Consider the following 26,657-nt stretch of genomic DNA (forward strand, 5'->3'; position numbering starts at 1 on the left):
ATTGAAGCATTCAGGCAGTACAAAACTGAAGTTGAGACTCAACTTAACAAAAAGATTAAAATGATAAGGAGTGATAGGGGCGGTGAATATGAATCTCCTTTTGAACAAATATGTTTGGAATATGGTATTATTCATCAAACGACTGCCCCTTACTCGCCACAATCAAACGGAATTGCAGAAAGAAAGAATAGAACACTAAAGGAAATGATGAATGCCCTGTTAATAAGTTCTGGGTTACCCCAGAACTTGTGGGGGGAAGCTATTCTAACAGCTAGCCGAATACTCAATCGAGTGCCCCATAGCAAAACAAAATCAATTCCATATGAAAAGTGGAAAGGAAGGAAGCCCAATTTGGAATACTTCAAAGTGTGGGGGTGTTTGGCCAAGGTGCAAGTTCCTAAACCCAAAAGGGTAAAAATAGGACCTAAAACCGTTGATTGTGTTTTTATAGGATATGCCACAAATAGTAAGGAATATCGGTTTCTGGTTCACAAATCTGAAAATCCCGACATTCAGGTGAATACAGTAATTGAATCAGATAATGCTGACTTCTTTGAAACCATATATCCGTATAAAAAGGAATGTGAGTCGTCTAGAAAAGAATCTAAACGACCTCGGGAAGAAACAAAGGAAAATATTCCTGATAAGGAAAAACCAAGACGCACCAAACGTCAAAGGACGTCTACTTCCTTTGGACCAGAGTTTCTAACATTTTTGTTGGAAAATGAGCCTCGAACTTTCAATGAAGCTATGTCTTCATCGGAAGTTCAATTTTGGAAAGAGGCAATCAATAGTGAGATAGAATCCATATTGGACAACCATACTTGGGAATTGGTTGATCTTTCTCCAGGGAATAAACCTTTAGGTTCCAAATGGATTTTCAAGCGAAAAATGAGAGCTGATGGTAGTATTGATAAATATAAGGCAAGACTAGTTGTTAAAGGTTTTAGACAATGAGAAGGTCTTGATTACTTTGATACATACTCGCCGGTAACGAGGATTACATCTATTCGGGTGTTAGTAGCGTTAGCCGCCGTGTACGGTCTTGAAATCCATCAAATGGATGTGAAAACAGCCTTCCTAAATGGAGAGTTAGAGGAAGAAATTTACATGGAGCAACCTGAAGGGTTTGTAGTTCCAGGGAAAGAGAAAAAGGTGTGTCGACTTGTTAAGTCTATTTACGGACTTAAACAAGCACCTAAACAGTGGCATGCAAAATTTGACCATACGATGCTGTCAAATGGATTCAAGATAAATGAATGTGATAAATGTGTTTACATTAAAAACACTCCGAACCACGTCGTCATTGTTTGTTTGTACGTGGATGATATGCTGATAATGAGTAACGACATTGCTAACATAAATGCTACTAAGCGCATGCTTGCTAGTAAGTTTGATATGAAAGACTTAGAAGTTGCCGATTTAATTCTGGGAATTAAAATCCATAAAACGCCTCAAGGTCTAGCACTGTCTCAATCTCATTATATTGAAAAGGTACTTGAAAAGTACAAGTACTTGGACTTTAAAGTTGCAAAAACACCAATTGATATGAACCTTGCTCTTGCAAAGAATAAAGGTGAAAGTCACTCTCAATTGGATTGTGCCAGAGTGTTGGGATGTTTGATGTATATCATGAATTGTACGCGACCTGATATTGCGTGTGCTATAAGTAAACTAAGTCGCTACACTAGTAATCCCGACCAAACACATTGGCTGGCAATGAAACGAGTTTTGGGGTATTTGAAACATACTCAAAACTTTGCTTTGCATTATAATAGGTATCTTGCAGTTATTGAAGGATACAGTGATGCAAATTGGATCACCGGTTCAACTGAAACTAAATCCACAAGTGGATATGTTTTTACCATAGGTGGAGGAGCAGTGTCTTGGAAGTCATCTAAACAGACATGTATCGCCCGTTCTACAATGGAATCTGAGTTCATAGCTTTAGACAAAGCCGGTGAAGAAGCTGAATGGCTCCGGAATTTCTTAGAAGATATTCCATTTTGGCCCAAACCGTTGGCTCCTATATGCATACATTGTGATAGCCAAGCGGCAATAGGAAGAGCCGGGAGCGCTATGTACAACGGAAAGTCTCGTCACATACGACGAAGACATAATACCGTTAGACAACTACTCTCTAGTGGAATTATCACAATTGACTATGTTAAGTCAAGAGATAATGTGTCGGATCCGCTAACTAAAGGCCTAACTAGAGAGGTGGTTGAAAGATCATCGAGGGGAATGGGACTTTGGCCGAGGACAAGTCATCGTGGCGGTAACTCTACCTAGAAGACTGGAGATCCCAAGATCTAGGTTCAAAGAGATCAAACAAAGTCATTGATGATGGTTCAACGTTGTCACAATAACTTTTATGGTCCATTCTCGTGATGAGACAATGTTCAGTACCAGGATAAAGCATTACGACTTTTTAATGGTTTCCAAGTTTGATACGGGGTATATCAAATAGTGTATCTACGGGATGACACATTTGGAAATCACCTATGTAAGTGTGAAGTGTAAGCCGCTTCAAGGAGAATTCCGTGAGGCCAATTCTCTACGCACTTATGAACCAGGCAGTGTTCATGGCTGAAACGAACAAAACAATGAGAACCAAAGATGGTTAAAGGGTTAATTGTGTGACATGTGGTTGTCTAGGTATACACCAAAGCTCGACGGTTCAAAGATATCAAATCTACCGATTGACCGAGTATATCCGACATATGTTCACTACGGAAAGTTCAAAGAGAAATCTACTTATCCAGATGCGATTAATCCTTGCTTACGAATCACACAGTATTTTTTTTTTTGTCATGCATGTTTTTCCATCATATAGCCATTCCCCATTCATGTGGGGGATTGTTAAAGCTAGTTAATGATTGAAGCTAGCTAAGTTGGTGTGAATGAGAAATGGAGGGAAAAAGATAATGAAAGGAAAATGAAGTTCAAAGCAAAGTTCTCTTGAAAAGGAGCCTTGTATCACATTGGTGGTAGAAAGGGAAAGTTATGTGCTTATATTAGAAAGCACTTCCTCTAGCTCTTAAAAGGTCAAGAAGAGGGACTCCCCTCGCGCCGTCGTCGTCGCTCGGCTCGGCTTCGGCTTCGGCTTTGGTCAAATGATCTGATTGATTGATAATCTTTTTGGACCAAATGTATTTAAATTCAATCTTCATTTCCTGAAATTATTTTGTTATTTCCGCCGTAAATTAATTAATAAATAATTAAATTTTCGCGGAATTAAAGGAAAAAAAAAATTTCAACGTTCTTATTTTCGGAAAAGGTATGGCCTTTCCGAACAGCCACCAAGCCTATTCTGAAGAGGCATGTTCAAGGCTATATAAACTGAGGCAATGCCTCAATTTTCGACCACTGGAAAAAAAAAATATTTCCTTGCATTAAAAATAAAAATTCTGCATTCTTTCACAGTATCGAGTCTTCGTGTGTTTCATTGCCATATTTGAGTTCGGCGAAGTCGTAGGCGTTTGAGGTACCGCCACTCTTACGACAGGTATATCCGTTTTATCCTGGGAGGAAATAATCCGCAACCTCGGGTACAGTGAGGGGGTTAAATTCCTTAAGGGCACATAGTGAATTCTGTGGTCTCGGATGTTTCTAACATTTTTTTTTCGACAGTTTCTGTTTTCAATCTTCTACCTACTGGTTTTTTCCAGTTTCTGTTTTTTTTTCCCCATACTGTTTTGAACACGGGTGACGACAAACAACTCCCTGCCTTCACGAAGATAGGGGTAAGGCTGCGCGCGCACCACCCACCCAGACCCCCACTTGTGGAATTACATTAGATACGTTGTTCTTGTTGAAAGTTGGTGAATCAAAAGAATTGGACTAATTTGATAGAGCTTTTGTTGAAAAACAATAGTAGAAAAATTGTATCTTTATAATAGTATTTGAACAGTTTTTTTGGGAGAGTGTTTTTGTTTATATCTTTTAAGGGAAGTGTTGAGGTAAGTTGGATAGTTAATGGTATAAAAATTTCTTACACTGATGAGATATATAACTTATACTTAAAAAGTTTTTTTTTTTTTTAAAAGATATAAAAAAATATATGTCTGAGCCCGGGTTTCATACTTGTTTTCTATATACTACTTTACTTGAGCGGAGGGTCTATTCGAGACAGCCTCTCTGCCTTCACAAATTAGAATTATTGAGCTTTTGTTGAAAAACAATATTAGAATTATTGTATCTTTATAATAGTAGGTGAAAAAGTTTTTTTTGGAGATTGCTTATGTCTATTTTTTAAGCGAAGTGGTGAGGAAAGTTGAATAGTTAATGATATAAAAATTTCTTACACCAACAATATATATAACTTATCTCAAAAAGATAAAAAATAAAAGAAATATGTCTGAGCCCGGGTTCGAACCGGGGACCTCTAGTGTGTGAGACTAGCGTGATAACCAACTACACCACCCAGACTAACTCATGTTAAAATTGTTCTTTTTTTTTGTGGACTAGTGTACTTAAAATTTTTCCAGTAATCTATCTGAGCATAGTCACGGATGTGAGGAGATAACTGTAAAAGAACGAAGATATGCATGCAACAATTCTTTTTGTATAAATTTTTGGTAAGTATTTATTGTTCTGATTAATTCAGATTTGCGTCACGTAGAGCTCATTAAAAGGGGAAGCTTCTCTATTTTCACAGGTCAAACCCGAAACCTCTAATTAAGAGTGGAAGAATTTCATTCATCCCATCATACCTCTTGGTTTACGTAAGCAACAGTTCAATGTTACTTCAAATGTCTTAGCTCTACAGTTCACAAGCACATATGTAATTTCTTTTCTGGTTTCAAAAGTATTCTCAACCTCAAATTCATTCATATATAAAATCTACTTCAGTACATAGACAACAGTACTATAGCATAATTTTTATACTTAAAACATGTTTCTGGGTCCTGATGGTCTTCCTTTTTGGTTTTGAGACAAAGGTCTTCAACTTCATTTACCTTAACTAAAAACATTGCACATCAAACCTCTAGTATGTCTTATCATTGCTGCCATTGAGAAATTTGCCGAGCTGTATTTTAAAAAGGTATACATATGGCGATGGTGTGTTCCTGCCAATTTATTCGCACCTCAACTATTTCATTAAGTATCTGCTATCTTCCACCAATATATATACGGGGTAACTTCATCCACCAAAAGCGTAGATAAGAATAACCTAATGTTTTCTCCAATATAATTGGAGTATACTATATAGAGTTGTCTCCTTAAGAACATATTATGTGACTTTATTCACAATATATGTAGATTGTTATGATACTTCCAATTGTAGTGTCCATAGAAGTGGGTATCATTATGTTAAAATCGTTAAATCAATCGATTAGAATTTTTGGCCCTCAAGACAAACAACTTTTTTTGCAGTGACATAAATTTATATTTCACATCATAATATCTCATAAGTTATGTCTCAAGTATAATCGAGTTTGACTTTCTCACAAACTAAATAATGAGTCATTTACTCATTTTTCACTTTTCACCCTATTTTGTGCTGGTCTTTAATTTTTGGCCCTCAAGACAAACAACTTTTTTTGCAGTGACATAAATTTATATTTCACATCATAATATCTCATAAGTTATGTCTCAAGTATAATCGAGTTTGACTTTCTCACAAACTAAATAATGGGTCATTTACTCATTTTTCACTTTTCACCCTATTTTGTGCTGGTCTTTAATTTTTGGCCCTCAAGACAAACAACTTTTTTTGCAGTGACATAAATTTATATTTCACATCATAATATCTCATAAGTTATGTCTCGCACCCCATTAGACATAAGTTTGATTTTGAAGGACAAAAATTAAAGACCATCTCATTTCATTTGATGAACAAATCGTGCAATTTCTTCCTAACACAACCCCTAAGTGGATTGAAGGGTTATATTTAAAATTTGGTAAAAAATTAGAGCAGTGGTCTAATTTTGGAATGTGGCCACTTGATCTTAAGTGTAAAGTTTAAAACTAAAATCTTGAGTCTAATGTTTGAGGAATAAAAGGCCAACTTCTGAATACATGGTATAAATAATACGTGGATTGGACTGATAACACCCATTTGACCCGGCCCATAAAAGGGAAGAGGTTTATTCTGTATACTGCCATTTTTAGGGTTTTAGACAATCTTCAGGTTTCTTCTTCACCAATATTTCCAGGTTCTAATTTTGCTTGATTTATTTTACTTCTATCTCTTTCACTGAAAATATTCTTTAGTGTATAAATTTTCCTTGAATTGTAAAATTATTTAATGGCAGTTGTTGGTCACATATTATTGGAATGTCTTTGGTATAAGGCTATAAAATTAGAGTGCCTGAAAACAATTAATAAAAACAAAGTGAAATTCATCTCACAAACAAAATTGTAGGATTCTTTTCCGCCTTCTCTAGTTATAAAATTGTTCTAATTCTGTTACATATTCATGTTCAATTTTGTCTCGAAAACTATTTGCTTTTATTGCCTATGTATGCACTTAGGTGCTGTTGTGTATGTATACTAGCATTTGATGTTTACATCTCATTTAGCTTACGCAAACAATTATTTTTCTATACTTTTATGAAACATATAAACGAAAACAATATACTTGTTAATTTCTTGGTCTTTTCAATTTTTTAATTAGTTACATATACCCGTAAGGGTGGCTCAGTTGGTTGAGCATAGGGCTTTCATAATGGAGGTTTCAGGTTCGAAACCCCCTGCCTACAACAGTAGGGGATTTGCCTTCTGGGTCGAGCTCGTCGCACCGGGCTTGCTTATTGCAGGTTATCTCTCCCGTGTGGTTTGCAAGCTATTGCACAGGAGCTGGGTTTATCCTGTGCGCACCCCAAGGTTCCCATGTCATCAAAAAAAAATTAGTTAGATATGATAATCAATGAGATTTTAAAGTTAACAAGCACTATTGTTTTCTTTTATATGTAACATAAAAGTATAGAAACATAATTGTTTGCATTGCTTTTGCAATTAATATCTGCCTTAAGGCCTAAGTTGGGGCATCGCGATTTTTTTTTTCACTGAGCCTGAATTCGAACCCATGATCTCTGGGTATTAAGCGAAGGACAATATTAAAGACCATCAAGTTTGCATTTAGACTGCTGTAACTAATGTTACTTAGTGCCGATTTTTTTGGATCAACTGAAATTTATCTAAATTTCTTTGCTCTTGAGAAGGAAGCACAAGCATATTTCTCTTTCTAAAAAAAATGCTCCCAGACACAGATTCCCAGGTAAGCAAAATAGATCCAGATCTGATTCTCTCTCCTCAGACCACCATCACAGCCCTCACTCCAGCATGACTCCAGCTCTCTCTCTCCTCCATAGCCTCCATCTACAGCTTTTTCTCTCTCCTCCATAGCCTCCATCTACAGCTTTTTCTAGTTCTTTTGCTTTCTCTCTCCTCCAAATCTTTTCAGATCTACCCTCTGTCGACATCAGCGACCTCTGACAGTGCCGGATAATTTTTCCGGCGACCTGTCAGTGCCGAAAAAAAAAAAAAAAAAAAAAAAAACTCCGGCGACCTGAGTTGCTGTCGGCAGAATCACCGGTGACATCTGACAGTGACGGCGACCACATCAATCAACATAAAACTCCTTCAGTTTCAGTGACTTTCATTAGAAACATGCAGGGCTCACATCTTTTTTTCATCAGTGGGGATAAATCCTTTGAACTCAGGAATACAGGGGATAAATATTATAACTGGTTTTCATTAATAGAAAGGGGCAAGAGATATACAAGCAAGATCAATATGGATATTCAGAACCTGAGATGGGTGTGCGAAGCGCTTATTCAAGCATCAAAAGGCACTGGTCGACTATATAGAAGGTGGGGTAGAAAACAACAACACAATCTTTTCAGAGTTTACCAAAATTTCAATGTTTATGGTAGATTTGTTCGCATAGAGGTTTGGCATGGTTCATCTAAAGCAGCAGTGATAATCCCTGAGATCAGCCTCAACAGTGGATGGTCAGATATTGCGAAGAAAATCCTTCAATTTTTGAAAGAATTCAGCGAAGCAGAGCCACTGCTTCCTCTTCCCCCATTGACAAAATCTTATCGTGCAGCTGCTAGCATTGACAGATGGCCAGATATAAGTCAAGGAACCAACAAAGGAGAATTGAATGGAAAACATCCTTTGCACAGAAGCTTGGTTGGCACCTTCAATGATCCATTTCATCACAGTCCCAATCCCGAAACTATTCAGAAATGGTTCATTAGTAGATGGAGAGTTACTGCTGGCATCAAAGTCATACCTTTAGACCACAATCAGTTCCTCTTTGAGCTTCCTTCCAGGCAAGAGGCAATAAGGGTAAAGGCAGGGAATTGGTTCTGGAACGGAAGACATCTTTCTTTATCTTGGTGGTCGCATGACATTTTCTCATTGCAATCTGGTAACTGCTCGGAAAACATATGGTTGAAAGTTTTTGGAATCCCTCTAAATGCTTGGTCAATGGATACTTTTGAACATATAGGGGCTCGTTGCGGGGGTTATGTCGGTGTTGATGAAGATACGAAGAACAGAACCCACCTGATCTGGGCTCGCATCTGCGTCAAAAAATCAGCTATGAAGTTTCCGGCAAGTTTGAATTTTGAATTTGATGATAGGATCTTCGAATTGCCAATAATTAAGGAAATCCGGTCTTTTTCTTTACATGCTGGTCCTTCGACTGGTTTGCCCGAGGTTGGTAATAAGATGGGATCAAATTCTCTCTCAGCTCCACGTGCTAATACCATTAATGATTCACGTGACACACGTGTGGAAGAACCTGTGGAGAAAAGAAGGAATTCGAAGGATTTAAACACAAATGGGCCGGCCTTATTCTCTTCTAATAGTCAGGGTAGTAAGAAACACTACAAAGGGAGAACTTCATTAGCTTTGAACAACGGTTACTACACTAAAGGCCCACTTACAAGCAAACACTTCAAGCAACACAAAAAGAAGCAAGTGTGGAGATCATCTGTACCAAAGCTGGACCCATGCTGCTTCAGAGCTTCATCTTCCTTGAATGCTTCATTCTCTTTTGATCCTTTTGAACTAGAAATTCAAGCTTCTAGTCTCAGGGATTTAGAACTCATGGAGGGGACACTGTCCGAGCCTGAAGCAGATGATGAAGCGGTTCACGCAGGGCACTCGATGGACCCACATATACCCAAACCGATATTCTCAGCACTGTCAGTTTCAAATGAATCTGACTCTGGTATCTCATCTCAGTCCTACAACAGTTTTCTTCCTTTGCCTTGGCATGATCCACAAATTCAAACTGTTGATATCCCTGATGTGGTGGAAACCTCAAAATGGACGAAGTTGACAATGATGAAGGCTTGCAAAGTGTTGGGGGTAAATGTTGCTGGGTTTGAACACGAACTTCTGGGAATTATTCTGAGAATGGAGGAAAAAAGAAAAGTGCAGATTCTTGAGCAAAAACATAAAACAGGAGAATTAAAGAAAGGGAAAAGCAAAGCAGTTACTGAACTTAAAAGATTGGATTGGGGTCTCCAGGACGGGAGTGGGAAGAAAGAGAGGGGCAGGTCTCAAAAGGCTCATTCCAGATGAGAGTTAAAACACTCAGCTGGAATGTGCAGGGTCTCAACAATAAAGACAAGAGAAGCACTTTGAAATCTCTTATTCACAAGTGGGGAGTTGATATTATTTGCCTGCAGGAAACCAAAATAGAGACATGGAATCCATCTCTAATCAGGAAAATTTGGGGAAACAGATGGATCTCTTGGGCAGAAGTCAAAGCAATTGGTACCAAAGGTGGGACATTAATAATGTGGGACAAAAGAGCTTGGAAATGTATTGATTTTGAAGCAGGAGCCTTTTCTTTATCATGTAGATTCGAAAGTCTTGCTGAGGATTTCAAATGGGTTTTTACTAGTGTTTATGGCCCTCATACCAATCCAGAAAGGGAGGATCTTTGGCTCGAGTTAGCATCTATCAGGGGATTGTGGTCTGACCTATGGGTCATAGGAGGGGATTTCAATGTGTGCAGATTTGTGGGGGAAAGATTGAACTGCGTTAGAAGATCAAGGGCGATGCTGGGCTTCTCCAACACTATTCTAGACCTGGATTTGATTGACCCTCCACTTCAGGGAGCACAATTTACCTGGTCAAGAGGGGAGGAGTCTCTCCAAGCCTCTAGAATTGACAGGTTCCTTATCTCAACAGAATGGAGCGAGATGTTCAATACTATCAAACAGTACCCCTTGCCTAGAGTTTTTTCTGATCATAAACCAATTATCCTGGAAAGTGGAGATTGGGAGACCACACCTTCTTATTTCAAATTTGAAAACATGTGGCTTCAAGCTGAGGGTTTCATGGACATGATAGAAGGATGGTGGATTTCTTACACTGTATTAGGCACCCCAGACTTTGTGCTAATGCAGAAACTAAGGAATCTCAAGAAAGACATTACTAAATGGAATAGGGAGGTCTATGGAACAATCGAGACTCAAAGGAACAAGGCACTCAAAGAACTTTGGAAGCTGGACCAGTTAGCTGAGCTCAGAGCTCTCTCTACAGAAGAGAAAGGTCAGACATTGAATCTCAAACTTGAAATTCAGCAAATAGCAACCGCTGAAGAGATCTCATGGAGACAAAAATCAAGATGTTTATGGTTGAAAGAGGGGGATAAGAATACAAAGTTTTTCCAAAGAATGGCCAACTCTCATAGAAAGGGCAATACCATTGACAGACTCAAAATAGGGGATGAAGTAATTGAAGACAAAGGAAGGATCAAGGATGGTATTCTGGAGTACTATCAACAAATTTACAAAGAAACTGAATCTTGGAGACCCTCAGCTGTCTTTGAAGGTCTGTCAAGTCTCAACACAGTGGATAAAGAGGACCTTGAACTTCCTTTCACCGAAATGGAGATTTTAGAAGCTCTCATGACTTGTGCCCCTGACAAAGCTCCAGGCCCTGATGGTTTCACTATGGCTTTCTTTCAAAAATCATGGAACTTCATCAAAGCAGACCTGCTAGCAGCTTTTAATTTCTTTCATCAGAACTGCCAAATGGTGAGATCATGCAATGCCTCTTTCATTGCTCTTATCCCAAAGAAGAAAGGGGCCGCAGAGCTTAGAGATTATAGGCCTATAAGTCTTATAGGCAGTGTCTACAAATTGCTGGCCAAAATTTTAGCTAAGAGGCTCGGAAAAGTGGTGGATTCCTTAGTTTCTGGACAACAGAGTGCTTTTCTGAAGAATAGACAGATCACTGATGCATCTATGATTGCCAATGAAGTGCTAGACTGGAAAATTAAAAGTGGTGAGACTGGGATCCTATGCAAATTAGATATTGAGAAAGCTTTTGATCAGCTTAACTGGGCTTATTTAGTCAACATTTTGAAGCAAATGGGTTTCGGGGAAAGGTGGATAAGGTGGATTTATTTCTGTATTTCGACAGTGAAGTTTTCAATTCTGGTGAACAGAAGTCCAGTTGGGTTTTTCTCTTCTCAAAAGGGACTCAGGCAGGGGGATCCATTGTCCCCTTTCCTCTTTATCATTGCGATGGATGGATTATCTCAGCTGTTAGCAAAGGCCAAAGAACTTCAGTGGATTCAAGGGTTCCAAGTGGGCAGAAATCCTTCCACCTCAGTCTCAGTCTCTCATCTACTCTATGTAGATGACACCCTTATATTTTGTGGAGCTGATTGTCAGCAGGTCTCTAATCTCAACACTACCCTCATGATCTTTGAGGCCATCTCTGGACTTCATATCAACATGCGTAAGAGCACTATATATCCAGTGAATGAAGTGACCAACCTAGAAGCTCTTGCTGATATTCTTAGCTGCAAAACAGGCTCCTTTCCCACCACCTATTTGGGACTTCCTTTGGGTGCTAAATTCAAATCATCTGGGATATGGAGTGGGGTCATTGAAAGAATGGAGAAAAGACTAGCCACTTGGAAGATGCAATATCTCTCATTGGGTGGCAGGCTCACCCTCATCAAAAGTGTCCTAGACAGCATTCCCACTTACTTTATGTCACTCTTCCCTATGCCAACCTCAGTTCTAAAGCAAATTGACAGGCTTAGAAGGAAATTCCTATGGGAAGGTAACAGTGTTACTCATAAATTCTCTTTGGTCAAATGGCAATCAGTTATTCAACCCAAAGGCCAAGGGGGGCTGGGGATTAGAAATCTTAAGTTTCATAACAACAGCCTACTCATGAAGTGGCTTTGGAGATATGGTCAAAATGAGGCAGGGTACTGGAAGGAAATCATCAAAGCTAAATATGGTATTCAAGACCACTGGACCGCAAAGAAAAGCAATGAACCACATGGTGTTGGAGTATGGAAACACATCAGTAGTCTCCAAGAGGAATTCTTCCAGGCTGTCTCATTCAAGGCTGGAAATGGGCTCAAGATCAGATTTTGGCAGGACAAATGGCTTGGGGACACTTTAGTAAAAGATTTATTTCCCTCACTATTTCTGATAGCTTCTAACAAAGAAGCAACATTAGCTCAATATAGAGTTAACAACTGTTGGACACCAATTTTAAGGAGAAACTTACAGGATTGGGAAGTTGATGATTTTCTTTCTCTATTAGAAAGTTTGGGACAAAGTACTTTGGTGGCAGATTTTCAGGACAGAATACTCTGGGGCAATTCTAAGGAAAAGATTTTCACTGTGAAGGAATGTTACAACAACTGGTGCTCTCAAAATAGCCTTTTAGAGGTTTGGCCTTGGAAGCTTGTATGGAGAACCAGACAGCCTCTCAGAGTTACTTGCTTCACTTGGACTGCACTGAAGGAAGCATGCCTAACACAAGACAATCTTAGAAGGAGAGGTGTAATAGTTGTTAACATGTGTACCATGTGCAAGCAGACCAATGAAAGTGTCAACCATCTATTTTTGCACTGCCCTGCAGCAGCTAGCCTCTGGTTTTTCTTCTACTCTATGCTTGGTCTACAATGGGTAATGCCCTTCAACATCAAAGATGCATATGCTAGCTGGATACTCTGGAGAGTTGACAAATCCATTAAAAGAATTTGGAGAATGATCCCAGCAGTAATTTTTTGGACCCTATGGAAGGAGAGAAACAACAGATGCTTTGAAGGAATCTCAACTCCTATTTGCTCTCTAAAGTCTAGGTGTTTAGTTAGTCTTTTTAGTTGGCATTTTTTTGCCCCTGTAAACAATGTGGGTAACTTTCTAGATTTTATCAGCTCCTTTTCTCTAGTTCAGTAGAGATAGGATATCTTTAGATTGTTCTACAGGTTTTGTCAAGCCTGCCAGCTTTTCCCATCTGTAACCTTGCATCTTCTTGATGTTTTACTAATGAATTTTATTACTTTACCAAAAAAAAAAAGACCATCAATTTGAGGGACAAAAATTAAAGACCGGACAATCCGCACAAAAAAAAGGCACGAAATAGGGAAAAAAGTGCAAATGACCCATTGTAGTATAGTTAGGCCCAAACCCAATAAACCCAAAATCCCTTGACCCGTAATGAACGAAACAAAACAAACTAAAAAGGCACAATTCTAGGTTTTCTATTTTCCAATTCGCCGACTGCTTTCCGCCTTCAAATCCAGGTTTTGCTTCATATTTTACTCATATTCTGATAATTTCTCCTTCTTTAGTTAATATAGTAAAGATATTGTTCGTTGCAAATTGCATTGCAACTCTGTTTTATTCATGTAGAATTCAGTATTTTAGCTTGCGCTGAAACTGTCTGCTTTTGCTGCTCTATTACCTATGTAAACTTCAATAATAATGAAATGTGATGAATCTATGACTTCTCGATATATATACTGCAAGTAATGAATTAAAGTTTGAGCCTTGAGAATTTAATACAAATCTTTTGACGTTTGATATATTGCAACTTTGCAAGTGATGAATTTAAAGTTTGAATATTGCCTGTCATTCCTCTAAGTTGACTAATTCGACCATATTGACTTAAGAAGATTGTATTTCATGGATGCTGTTATTGTAAAGCATGTTCAGCTAATTGTGTTCCTGAATGACACTATGTTTTATGCCTTTCCTTCTACAGGGTCCAAATCCACTATCAGTCAAGAAGAAAAAGAAATCTGCTGATACAAATAGTGTTTACCTCGGGAAAGGTGAGATTCAGTTTCTGAAATCGAACTGGGCTAATGTTCTAGTTTCGGAGGAACTCTAATTTTGTCTGAAGACAAATTACTTAGTATTGGAATAAAATGAGCCTGAATAGAGCAGACTACTCAAACTAGTTTGGGGTTGAAACTAAGTTGATTAAGCAAAGTCCCTCTACAAGGCTGGTAAATTATTACAATGTTGACAATTTTGGCTCATTTTCAAGTTTGGTTTCTGAAAACTAGGCTCATTATAGAAAGAAGTAAGTGTAATGACACCTTGCAGGATCTAATGGATTTTGTAAGTTCTTCTCTGGTGATATATTGAGGAAATGAGGTTGAAACTAGTTATTAGAAGTTATAAGCGTAGATCAGTACTAGCAAGGATATACTTGTACCACTAAATGAAGGATAATTGTGGGGATAAATGTGATAGCCACAAGTGAAAATTGCTCTCATTATCTGAATTAGTGTAATAAACTCTACTATTATCCCCCCTTCCCCCTTCTTTTCCGCTTGGTGATGTGGAAGTTCAAATGCAGGAAAGCAAGCCTGCTGAGGGAACTGTGAGAAGCAGGAAGAAAAGGAAGAGATCGCGCAAAAGTGTTGTACAAGGAACTGCATAGTGTGCAAGGCATCCGTTAGGAAATCTTTTGGCCCCGACTGGCTTTTATCAGGTAAATGATGATAATCTATTTAGGAGTCCAAATGCTGATGCTGCATCAAATGAGAAACGTTTTTTTTTAGAGCACCATTTAACTGAATGCGCAGTTGTTCGGCGAAGTCCCAATACAATTTAGAAGTTGTTAAACTTTTTTTTGATAATGGTAACTTTGTAGAAGTTGCTTAACTGCTTATGAGTTTTACATGGTTTACTCCTTTTTCTCTTAGGTCTTACAAGAATTAACTATGATTAAATTTTGAATGCATCAAAAGTTTCTTTCTTCATTGTAGGTGTTGTTTCCTCAACTTTCTTGTGTTGGTCTATGTGATATTTATGAGTTTGTTTCCGACCAGCATATGTACCGGGAAACTCTGCCCAACCAAACTTTAGGCAGGCGGGAGAAATCACCTAGTGTTTGTTCTCTTCTACGCTTTTTCTCTTCGAACTTCCAAAAATTGACTATGGTTGATTTTTATGCATCGAGAGTTTCTTTCATTCTTGGGAGTAGAAATATTGTGCGTTGCAAATTGCATTGCAACTCTGTTTTATTCATGTAGAATTCAGTATTTCAGCTTGCGCTGAAACTGTTTGCTGTTGCTGCTCTATTACCTATGTAAACTTCAATAGTAATGAAATGTGATGAATCTATGACTTCTAGATATATATACTGCAAGTAATGAATTAAAGTTTGAGCCTTGAGAATTTAATACTGGTGAAATGGATAAATCTTTTGACGTTTGATATATTGCAACTTTGCAAGTGATGGATTTAAAGTTTGAATATTGAGATTATTGAAATTTAAATTTTAGTACTTTTGGCTATTACATTCATTTCATTTTTCCCTTTGATACGTGTTAGCTTTTGTTTTTCCCTGAAGAGACACCAACTTTGAAGCAACCCTACGCTTTTGTTTTTCCAGGAAAGTGAACCCTCCGTTTCTTCTGCAACTACAATACTCTCTCTGGGTCAGTAGTGGAAGAAAGAAAGAGAGTAGCACAATGGTTTCGCCGCACGAAATCAAACTGGCTGTTTATCTCATCAATTCTTATTTCGGTGATCTTAACGCTGTAATAGTCTCCCCCAAATTTCAATTCTTTGCACGGCCACTTTGTGGGACTTCGCTGTTTTTCTTTTTTTGTGGCTTTTGGGGTTTTATTACTTGGCAAATTGAATGTAATATATATAGATGATTCGTTTTTGATTCGAGGGTAGTGGTAGTTGTTTTTTTTATGTTCCCCTTTGTTTGGGTTTGATATCTTTTATGCAGAACCCATATAGATGTTTTTCTAAGATTTCAAAGTTTTGATTTTTTCTGCTTGGGGTGAATGTACATAGCAATTAGCATGGGATTGAGAAGTAGTAGTTTTTTTTTTTGAGGTATTATTACTTGGCAAATTATTGTTATTGGAAAGAAACTGACCCAAATAGAATGGAAATAGATATAGACGATTCGTATAGCCAACACAACTTGTTTGATTGAGTTCAGGGGTAGTGGTAGTTTTTTTATTTTTTATAAATGTTCCCTTTTTTGGGTTTTTTATATCTTATGCAGAAACCATATGGATGCTTTTCTAAAGATTTCAAAGTTTTGATTTTTCTGCTTGAGGTGAATGTACATAGCATGTGATTGAGCAGAAGTAGTTGTTCTTTTTCTTTTTCGCTTTTGGGGTTTCGTAACTTAGAAAATTGTTGGTATTGGAATGAAACGGACCCAAATAGAATGGAATAGATATAGGTGATTCGTTTAATTGAGTTTGAGGGTAGGTAGTTGTTTTTATATGCCCCCCTTTTTGGGGGGTTTATATCTCTTATGCAGAAATTATATAGACGCTCTCAATTCAGTTAAAATCAATTTGTTGATCCCCTTTTGCCTAATTCTTCTTCTGATAATTTTTGCAGAAAGTTTGCGACTGTCTATTGCGAAGAGGAACACAACCTTTAGCTCAGGTTGTACGTTTCACAGAGCTTAGCAGAGAGAATGTTAGGAACTGTTTGCTTGTGCTTATTCATCACAATTGTGTTCAAGCCTTTGCCGTGCAACAAGAAGGTACTAACACTAATACAATTAACTTTTTAAAATTTGAGGATATGTAATGGGAAGTTTCTTGATATCTGATATGTTTCCATTTAGGTGCATTTGGGGAGGCACCAAAAGTTTTTACACAATACATGGCACTATTTGACAACATAATACATAAATTGAGGTTCCCTAAGTTTATAGAGATTGTGTCTGAGGAGCTGGGAAAAGAGGTGAGTTTTCTTGGTTTCGCTAGGTATAATATTCGTTGTCCTATCTCAAGCTAATTATAGTTTATAATACAGTGACTGTGTTTGTTTTCTAGTGTGAAGAGATTTTTGAAGGGTTACTTCAGCATGGTAGGCTTTCACTCAGCCAAATTATAGATAGATACAAGCAGACATCGAATCTAGGTGAAACAACATCCTTTCTGTGCTTCTTTGTGCAGTCTCTTGTAAATTCTGATTATAGTATCATAGCTAATTAGTTTAATATGCGAGCTTGAGTTCTACTTTGACTTTTCACTTCTGTTTGCTTCTGTTTTCTCTAAATAAGAAACAATGAGAAGAAGGTTTGTCCTGATTTTAAACCATTTCCTTAGAAAATGGTTTTAATTGAAGATGATAGGCAATATACTAACATGCTTCTTGTTTCTAATATTTTAAAAACAGAAAAAACAACATGGACAAAGAACACGTGAGATACACAGCATCACCTAAATCTACACTCCATCAAATATGTTAAAGCAGTTACACAGAACATCTTTTCTTCCTGCATAAAAACAGAACTACACAAAAGTATTAGTCAACTTCTCAATAAAAGGATCTGTGAGTGTATAAAATTATTGGTCCTTTTTAGTACTACATGTACATGCCATTTCTTCTGTTCTTGTCTTTTGTTTTAAGGGCAGTGTTGTGAAAGGCGCTCGCCTTACGCCTTTTGGCGTGAGGCGAGGCGAGCCTGTCTCGCCATAGACAGCCAAGGCGTGGCAATTTTCAGAAGGTGAGCCAAGGCGAGAATGGCGAGGCGAGGCGACACCTTTTGATTTTTTTTTTAAAAAGTTGCTGACTATATTAAAACAGAACAGAAATATTTACGTAGGTCCTAGGGTTTCATTTATACGTTTTTTCCATAGCAGCTGCTGCTTCTCCTTTGGTCAGATTGCATCTCCACCATTAAAGTTTCTTCTTCTTCTTCTTCCATTAGCAGCAGTTTCAGGTAAGTTTCTTCTTCTTCTTTTATTTCTTTTTTCTTTCCGGCGTGCCTGGCTTTTTCGGGCAGCAGAATAGCCTTTTTCAGGCAGATTCTGACTTTTCGACAGGCAGCCGGTGACCCAATTCGGGCAGGGTATTTTTTTTTCGTTTTTGTGCGACTTTTGGAGATCTTGAAGAAGAATAGATGTTTTTTTGTTATAATTTGGTTAACGCTAACAGTATGGTAGTACACTCAGGGACCTTATGACTTATTTAACTATCTAGTTGCCTAGTTGGAGACTTTTAGACTTTATTATCAACTATCAACTATCTATATTTAGTTTTTTCAATTGAAATATTTGCTAGTATTTTGTTGAGTATTTGAGTTTTTGGGTATTTATATGTGCATATTTAATATTTTAATTTTTTGTGTTAATTCTCGCCTTGCTTCCAAAAGGCGTTCGCCACGCCACGCCATGAGGCGTGAGGCGAGCCCTTATCGCCAGGCCTCGCCTTTCGCCATCCTAAACACTGTTTAAAGGAAAACACTAGTATTACTTAACCTTCAATATAAGAGGTTTCACAAGCGTATAAATTATATTCTACTTATTACTACGAATAGTACTGGAGTTGCTCTCTTCCAGTCTTTGGAGTTGAAGGATCCTTGCTTGAATCCCCTGGTACTTCTCTTGCAAAACTGCAAATTGAAACAAGGCAAACAAAGAAAAGGAGGAAGGATGAAAGAAAAGCCTCAAAATTTTCTACAAAGTCAAAAACACCTAGGTGTCTAGCCTCAAGAGAGCATCTATGTACTCCACACGTAAGCAATTTTTTTTGACAGCGTAGTGTACGGCCAGTTTGTGCACACCTCGATTAATTCCGCGTAGTACTTGCTACCTTTCACTAGCACAAGTATTCAGGTTACTCTGTCCGCCAAGGCTTGGACACACATGCTGTTTTTGCTCTGCTGAAATTTGCCTAAGATCTCATGGTTCTGGACCCACTCATTGGTTACTAGACTACACCCTTGGGTGCATAACCTCAAGTTGCATGTTTATATTTGTTTCTTGGTTATAGCTACTTGAACCTGAAGCAACAAAGCAAGGGTGTCAATCTTCTATAAGTGTAGGCTGCATCTCCTAAACAGCTTTCTTACTTTAAGAGGGCCTCATCACTGTGCAGGAGATTCTAGCGCTGATGCTGCACGAGAGAGCTTCAACAGACTAGTTAACGCTAGATTTGTGGAACGATGTCCTGCCCCTGAACCATTTCTTGAACCACCTACTGAAGAAGAAACTGCTGCAAAGAAACGAGGTGCTAAATCTGCAAAGGTACTCTGATGCTAACTTTATAATACGATGATAACTTCTTTCCCATCAAAAGTTTTCTCTTTAGATATACCAGTGACCCTGATGACTCCATGTGATGTTGGTTTTCTGCTGCATTCTTCGTTTTTTAAGTTGGTATTTTACTGTTCATGTTCTTGAGTTTATTATCTACTGATGAAAACAGATTCCAGCGCAAACCCTTGAACAACGAGCCTTAGCAGCAGCAGCTCCGATGGAATCCTTGAGATTCTTAGTTGAGACAGACACCTGGAATAGTTCTGAGGAAAAAACTGACGTAAAGACCATGGATGTGAAATGTGGCACAAAGGTTGGTATGATCTTTTCGTTAAATATATCAATTTTGATAGTTGGTTGATATATTATCTTCTTATTTTAGCGGAAGCAAGATAATTTAGAGTCAAACACAGAACTGCTGGATACAGAAGAAAAGAAAGTACTCTGGCGTGCCAATTTTGAAGAATTCATTCGCCGCTTGAGGCACAAGGTTGGTCTCTCAACTTCTTCTAATGGAGTACCTAAACATTCAAATTAGTGTCATAGTTAAGTTATTTAGCAAACCTCAGAAACCTTTACCATTATAGTAGTAATGGTTCAGACAACATTGTCTTGTTTGACTTTTTCTTAGAACTAAAATCTCCTGAGAATCTCAAACACTGTTTGGCTATGGCATCATATCAAATTATATGCATTGTAGGCTTGCGTTGCAAATGTGAAAGTAAATGTCAACAATGATGCTGCCATTATTCTTGCTGCAACCCTGGAGTTGAGTAGACATTCTGAAACTAAATTGAGAATTGATAACTCAGGTGAGTGTGGATTTCATTTACTGGTCAATAAATTTTAAACATGATTGTGACCTCTTGCTGATATTATTAAAGGATAATTAGAAACTAAATTTTGCATTTGTCAAAAAAAAGTGTATGATAATGCTCAAGTCTCCACGAAGGGTAGGTGCATGGTGACTAATGAACCATATGCATATGTTTGAGATGAGGTATAGCCATCTTCATGACATAAATAGACTTGATATTTCACATTTACGAAGTCCACTGACTTCTCTTCATTAAATGCCCCACCAACTTTAATTTCAGCGTTGCTTTTGAGGCTTTTAGCATCTTGAGTCTTTTGTGAAGGTACATTGATCTTGAATCATATACAGTCGTCTATGGATAACTTTCTAGACTGGAGACTGAGCCTTATAGACCTTTCCAGAGACATGCATAACAGTGGCATGCTTACTTGTATACTTTTCTGTTGTTGATATTTTGCCAAGATAAGGTCTCTGGTTGAGTAATTAACAAGTCGTGGTCTGCAGTAAAATCATTTACTCCCTCCGTTTCAAGATGTTTGTCTTACTATCCTTTTTCGTTTGTTTAAAAAAGAATGCCTCTTTCCTTTTTTGGCACCTTTGATTTCAACTTTCGACATGGCATGTTTAAGACCACAAGATTGAAGGACATATTCGTACATTCTACATATCTCTAATTTAAGACCACAAAATTCAAAAGTCTTCTTTACTTTCTTAAACTCCGTGCCAAGTCAAAACCAGACGAACATTTTGAAACAGAGTAAATTCTTGTAGGTGCTTCGGACATTGTGCCAAAAATTTCTATTTGGTTTGTTTTTGGGAAACGGAGGGATTTGTGTTGACGAATATCAGTTTCATGTTTTAATTGTTTCATTGTAGTGTTATCATTCTCTTTGAATTTTGAGTGTCTTTTCTTCCTTTTTCTTAATGCGTTTGTCATTATATTTTTCTTAATTGATATTTGATATCATTATTTGCAGTTCCTCAGTCCATAAATGCTATTTATGATGAGGTGATAAAGAGGGAAGGTGGTCTTGGTATGGACTTGGAGCGTATCAGAGCTTCCCTTGGTGAATTAGGATGTAAAGCTCCATTGACGGACATAGATGAAACTTATAGTGTAGGTAGGTATATCTTACAACACATGTGGATCCAAGTGTTTGATTTCCCGTTATGACTTAACTGACAGTTATTTGTCCACAGATTTGAAGAACATTATTGAACAGGCTCGCATTGAAGAGGTTGGCTACAAACTTATAGATCAGGGAGCCTTTTCAATGTGCTAGAATTGAATTACTTCATCTCTATATGCTATAACTTGCAGGTGGAATCCATTGTATTAAAAAGGTACGGGAGGGAAGCCTACAGGATGTTCAGATTACTGTCTAAAAATGATCATCTTCTGGAAACGGATAAGGTATCATAGCTTTGGTGAATGTATGATTTAAAGGCTGCTTAATTTGAAGGCATGCTAGATTTCTACAAATTGTTGCCTATTTAAACGGCAATGGGGCCACCCAGGGGTGTAGTCTATCAATCAGCAAAATGAGTGAAACCCGAGGTAGAAATCCTAGTAGAGACAAAACATGTCAGGTGATTCTTTCTCATCTACCTAAGCTTTGATGGACAAAGTTACCCGGTACCTTTACTGGCGGGCAATAGCACATAATGAAATAGTCGAGGTGCCCACAAGCTGGTCCAACCACCACCATTATGATAGACTTAGGCCCCGTTTGTCCATTGATACCAAAAAAAAAAAAATTCACTTTTTTTGGAATTTTGGAGTTGGAGTTGGAGTTGTGTTTGGCCATAGTTTTTGAAATTGTAGTTTTTGGTAAAATGTAGTTGTAAAAAAGTGAAAAGTGATTTTTTTTGAAAAACAAGTTGTTGGAGTTTTTGGTATTCCGGAATACAACTTCAAGTTGTATTCGGAATTCTTATAGCCAAACGCTGAAAATTGAAAAAAGTGAAAAAAAAATTCCGGAATAAAGTGAATAATTCTTATGGTCAAACGCCTACTTAAATAAATAAATGTCGACGAGGCTGCTCAGTACGTGCCAGATTTTGTTTATCATGGGCTATCTTCCCTCTTTCTCTGTAGCCCATGAAACATCTATTTTCAACTCCAGCTAATGTTGTTGAGGGACGAAAAGTGATTTAATGAAATCATCAAACATAAATAACTCTATTTTTTCTCTGAAACTGGTTTGTATATTTGCTATCAACTTTACTTGAGGCTATCATTTCAGATGTTCTCCTATTTTTTATTCAATAGGTTCATTTATTATCAAAATGCCAAATTCACTTCACCCAAAAATTTGCATTGCTTAGTGCAGGGACAAGGAGCATATATCTCCTTGGTTCTCTAAATTGTAATTTACGCTAGCAAATGTAAATCTTAAGGGAGGCCGTCAGAACATTTAGTCCTTAAATGTTGCAAAAAGCATTTCACAAAACTAAAGCTAAGAACAAAATCATATGGCAGATTAACAACAACAACAACAACAACAACCCAGTGAAATCCCACATCGTGGGGTCTGGGGAGGGTAGAATGTACGCAGACCTTACTCCTACCAAGGTAGGATGGCTGTTTCCGAGAGACCCTCGGCTCAATAGAAGCATAAAAAGGGAGTCAGATAAGGTTAAAAGATTCAAAACGATATTGCAATGAAATAATGCAAGCGACACAGTAAAACAGGATAATCAAGGAATTCAAAGCGATATGGAAATGCAAATAACGACAGCGGCACAGATAAAATAGAGTAATCAAAGTACAGAAAGTAGCAAATAATAACATAAATCAGAGCACAAGAAATTATAATGCGCTAATGCGCCTACTAATAAGGAAAGATAACGAGACTTATCTACTAGCCTTCTACCCTAATGTGGGTCCTCCACACCCTCCTATCTAAGGTCATGTCCTCGGTAAGCTGTAACTGCGTCATGTCCTGTCTAATCACCTCTCCCCAATATTTCTTTGGCCTACCCCTACCTCTTCTGAAACCATCCATGGCTAACCTCTCACACCTCCGCACTGGGGCATCTATGTCTCTCCTCTTCACATGCCCAAACCATCTCAGTCGCATTTCCCGCATCTTGTCTTCCACCGAGGCCACTCCCACCTTATCCCGAATAGCCTCATTTCTAATCCTGTCACTCCTAGTGTGCCCACACATCCATCTCAACATTCTCATCTCGGCAACTTTCATCTTTTGAACGTGAGAGATCTTAACTGGCCAACACTCCGCCCCATACAACATAGCCGGTCTAACCATCACTCTGTAGAACTTGCCCTTGAGTTGTGGTGGCACCTTCTTGTCACATAGCACTTCGGAAGCTAGCCTCCATTTCATCCACCCTACCCCAATACGATGTGTGACATCATCGTCAATCTCCCCGCTGCCTTGCATGATAGACCCAAGGTACTTGAAACTACTTTTCTTTTGGATGGCCTGAGCACCAAGCCTAACTTCCACGCCAACCTCCTAAGGTGTCTCACTGAACTTACACTCTAAGTACTCTGTCTTGGTCCTACTCAGCTTAAATCCTTTAGACTCCAAGGTATGTCTCCAATCCTCCAGCTTAGCGTTAACTCCGCTACGAGTCTCATCGATCAGGACTATGTCGTTCGCGAAAAGCATACACCATGGCACCTCACCTTGTATTAAGAAAATAGGTAAAAATGGAACAGATTAGAGTATATACACATCATTTGTTCCATTGAAATTCTTGCTCACTGAGAAAGTGCACATATACATAAGAATAATGTTGAAGTGCATTAGTCTTTGAGTTTTCCAGAATGTTTAGTTGAAAGTAGGTTTTGTTTTTGGATGCTACAATTTGTTGATAAATGAGATGAAATCAATCTTACAATGCTGTAATTTTTCAGATTTCAGATACCACATTTGTTGAAAAGAAAGACGCACTCAAGATTCTATTTAAGCTGTGGAAAGATGACTACTTAGACATGAAGGTAATATGTTTCCAGTCATCTGTTGTAGTAGATGAAGAACCTGTCTTGATTTGACTGCTTCCTTAAAATTGAAGACCTTTGAGAGTAGAACAAAACATATCTCGAACTATTTTGTGGTTTTTCTTGCTGTCTTATGCCAATGTTATGAAGCAGCCAAAAAGACATATTTGGCTTTGCTTCTGTATTTGAAGATAGCTAAAGCCATTATGAAGGGAGAGTAAGTGCTATTTTGGATACATGCTATAAACTACGTATATTTTATCTCCTGCTAAATAGTAACATTTAACTCTGATCTCTTCCATGAAGAATTACTGGCACTTGGGGCATTCCCTGAAATTCATAATAATCTAAAAACAAAAAGATCTTTATGTTAAATGAAAATATCCTTCCGAAGTTCCGGATTCTGTGCACAACTTTGTTACCAGTGTTGTGAAAGGCGCTCGCCTTACGCCTTTTGGCGTGAGGCGTGGCAAGGCGAGCCTGCCTCGCCATGGACAGCCAAGGCGTGGCATTTCGTAAAAGGCGAGGCTATGGCGATATGGCGACTGAGGCGAGGCTATGGCGACTAAGGTGAGGCCTTTTGACTTTAAAAAAAAGTGCTGTGAAAGGCGCTCGCTTTACGCCTTTTGGCGTGAGGCGTGGCAAGGCGAGCCTGCCTCGCCATGGACAGCCAAGGTGTGGCATTTCGTAAAAGGCGAGGCTATGGCGACATGGCGACTGAGGCGAGGCTATGGCGACTAAGGCGAGGCCTTTTGACTTTAAAAAAAAAAGTTGGCTGACTTTAAAACAAAGTAAAGAGACAAAATATTATTTACCTAGGGTTTCATCTTTTTTCCATAGCAGCTGCTGTCTCCTTTGGTTTATTTACTTCTCCATTATGTTAACATTGTCAAAAAAAAAAAAAAAAAAAAATTTACTTCTCCATTACTTTGGTTTTTTCTTCTTCCACCAGCAGCAGAGCAAACTTTGAGTTTCAGGTAAGCTTCTTCCTCTTTTTCCTTCTTTCTTTTATTTCTTCTTTCTTTCCGGCGTGGCTGGCTTTTTCCGGCAACTGATTAGCCTTTTTCCGGCAGATCTGACTTTTCCAGCTGCTGGCCGGTGACCCAATTCCGGCAGATTTCTTCTTTTTTTTTTTCCATTTTTGTATTGATATTTATTTAAGTTATAGGAATGTGGACAATAGTGAAGCTTCACACAGTGCAGATAAATCTCACAATTAACTGTCACCATAGGATACAATAAGTAGTTGCGTAAAATATAGCATAAATACCTACTTATGCAACTATGAATTTCTCCTTCTTGTCCTTTCTGATAGATGAGTGCTGCATTTGGAACCCCCTGATGGGCTTGCAGGACATATGTCAAGAGGAACGGAATACATAGTAAAATGATAAGCCCCAAATTGTTTTATTTTCCAACTGTGACTTGCATTGAAGAAAGCTTTCTTCTTCTTTTCTTTGTACATATGTATGCATACCCGCATGTACGCCCAGTCATATAAAGATTGCATTGAACAAAGCTTCTAACACATACTAATGATATTCCCCATTCTCTCCAGAAAGTTATTACACCTGGAGCAAGGCAATCAGAATTCGTTCTGTGGAAAATTAATAAGCAGTCCCTTTGGCAACATGTTCTAGATGAAATGTACCATGCTGCCCTTAATTTGAGATTGAGAATAACACATGAGCAAGAACAAGAAAAAGAGGTTTGCTTACAGATCTCTCTTATCAAGTTTTACTTTGTGTCTATTGCTCATTTATTTTTGTTATTTACCTTTCCCATTCATTGACTATTAGTGGATTCACATGTTCTAATGGCTTGACTGTTTGGTGTTACTTGTTCCAGATTCATCAGATGCCCAGAGAAAGGATGGTAGGGGAACTGGGCGATAGATACAAGCGCTTAAGAAAAGTTCGGATTACCCTGGAATCTTCCCTAATGAATCTTGACGATTCTCTCATGCTCTTCCATGACTTCTGATCTATTCTATCCTACTTATTCCATCTCAGTTACAGAATTCGCCTCTGTTTGTGCTCAACTCACGCACTTATTCATTGCTTTTTGTTAGAGAAAAAACGTTAAGTATTCATTTTTAGTTGGCTCCGTCTCAATTCAGTTCTTAATGCCATGACTTAGCTAGAGAATACTGATTTTTAGAAGTCATCATCTGTTATTCAGCAAAGGGGCGTTATAAATATTTGTCCCCTTTGGCAAGGTCTTGGTGTCTTTTTTAAGTTAAAAAAAAAAGGTCTTGGTGGCTTTCAGTAGGCACAAGCACAACCATTATGCTAGCTATATATATCATGGTATGTTTGTTTGCTTATAATATTCTCCAATATTTAGTAGCTAAATATGAAGTAAAGCTGCAGAAAGATTCTGAAATGTTGTACATTTGTGGTGTATTCTTGTTGCACTTGGCATTCAATTTCTAAATCACTAGATTTTTGTAAACTTCATTTAGCTTATTTTTCTTCCGTTAACTGAAAAATAAATAAAGCAACAACTACACGATGCCTCTTGATTTTACATAAGAGCTTAACTACAATCAACTTAACAACCTATTCCAAACTTCCTATAATAATAACTAGAAC

General features: G+C 38.0%; 1 protein-coding gene and 1 non-coding gene across 5 annotated transcripts; one reads left to right on the forward strand and one right to left on the reverse strand.

The window, feature by feature from the left end:
* Positions 1–4,357: 4,357 nt before the first annotated feature.
* On the reverse strand, positions 4,358–4,431 carry TRNAV-CAC (transfer RNA valine (anticodon CAC)). Its single transcript has one exon. It is a non-coding gene; the product is annotated as a tRNA-Val (tRNA).
* Positions 4,432–6,021: 1,590 nt separating this feature from the next.
* LOC132609900 (uncharacterized) lies at positions 6,022–26,349 on the forward strand. 4 transcript variants are annotated; one of them, XM_060324100.1, is made up of 18 exons: positions 6,028–6,161; positions 13,999–14,068; positions 14,602–14,736; positions 15,014–15,136; positions 15,643–15,790; positions 16,623–16,770; positions 16,855–16,973; positions 17,066–17,153; positions 19,116–19,264; positions 19,446–19,589; positions 19,659–19,766; positions 19,977–20,088; positions 21,071–21,214; positions 21,294–21,331; positions 21,415–21,507; positions 23,980–24,063; positions 25,622–25,771; positions 25,912–26,349. In XM_060324100.1, exons 5-18 carry the CDS (start codon positions 15,722–15,724, stop codon positions 26,044–26,046), a joined length of 1,581 nt encoding a protein of 526 aa, XP_060180083.1. In that variant the 5' UTR covers positions 6,028–6,161; positions 13,999–14,068; positions 14,602–14,736; positions 15,014–15,136; positions 15,643–15,721; the 3' UTR covers positions 26,047–26,349. The 4 variants fall into 4 exon arrangements, with proteins under 4 accessions (XP_060180084.1, XP_060180083.1, XP_060180082.1 ...); XM_060324099.1 differs by lacking the exon at positions 15,014–15,136; XM_060324102.1 differs by lacking the exons at positions 15,014–15,136; positions 15,643–15,790 and having other exon boundaries at positions 6,029–6,161.
* Positions 26,350–26,657: the final 308 nt, after the last annotated feature.

Source organism: Lycium barbarum, chromosome 9, assembly GCF_019175385.1.
Source record: "Lycium barbarum isolate Lr01 chromosome 9, ASM1917538v2, whole genome shotgun sequence".
In the NCBI taxonomy this organism is placed as follows: Eukaryota; Viridiplantae; Streptophyta; class Magnoliopsida; order Solanales; family Solanaceae; genus Lycium; species Lycium barbarum.

Excerpts from the sequence above, each read along its gene's own strand:
- LOC132609900 (XM_060324101.1), top strand. The coding sequence starts at position 15,722 with ATGGTTTCGCCGCACGAAATCAAACTGGCTGTTTATCTCATCAATTCT. Across the intron at positions 19,265-19,445 it reads GAGGTGCTAAATCTGCAAAG|ATTCCAGCGCAAACCCTTGA; the intron begins GTACTCTGATGC and ends TGATGAAAACAG. Across the intron at positions 25,772-25,911 it reads AGCAAGAACAAGAAAAAGAG|ATTCATCAGATGCCCAGAGA; the intron begins GTTTGCTTACAG and ends TACTTGTTCCAG.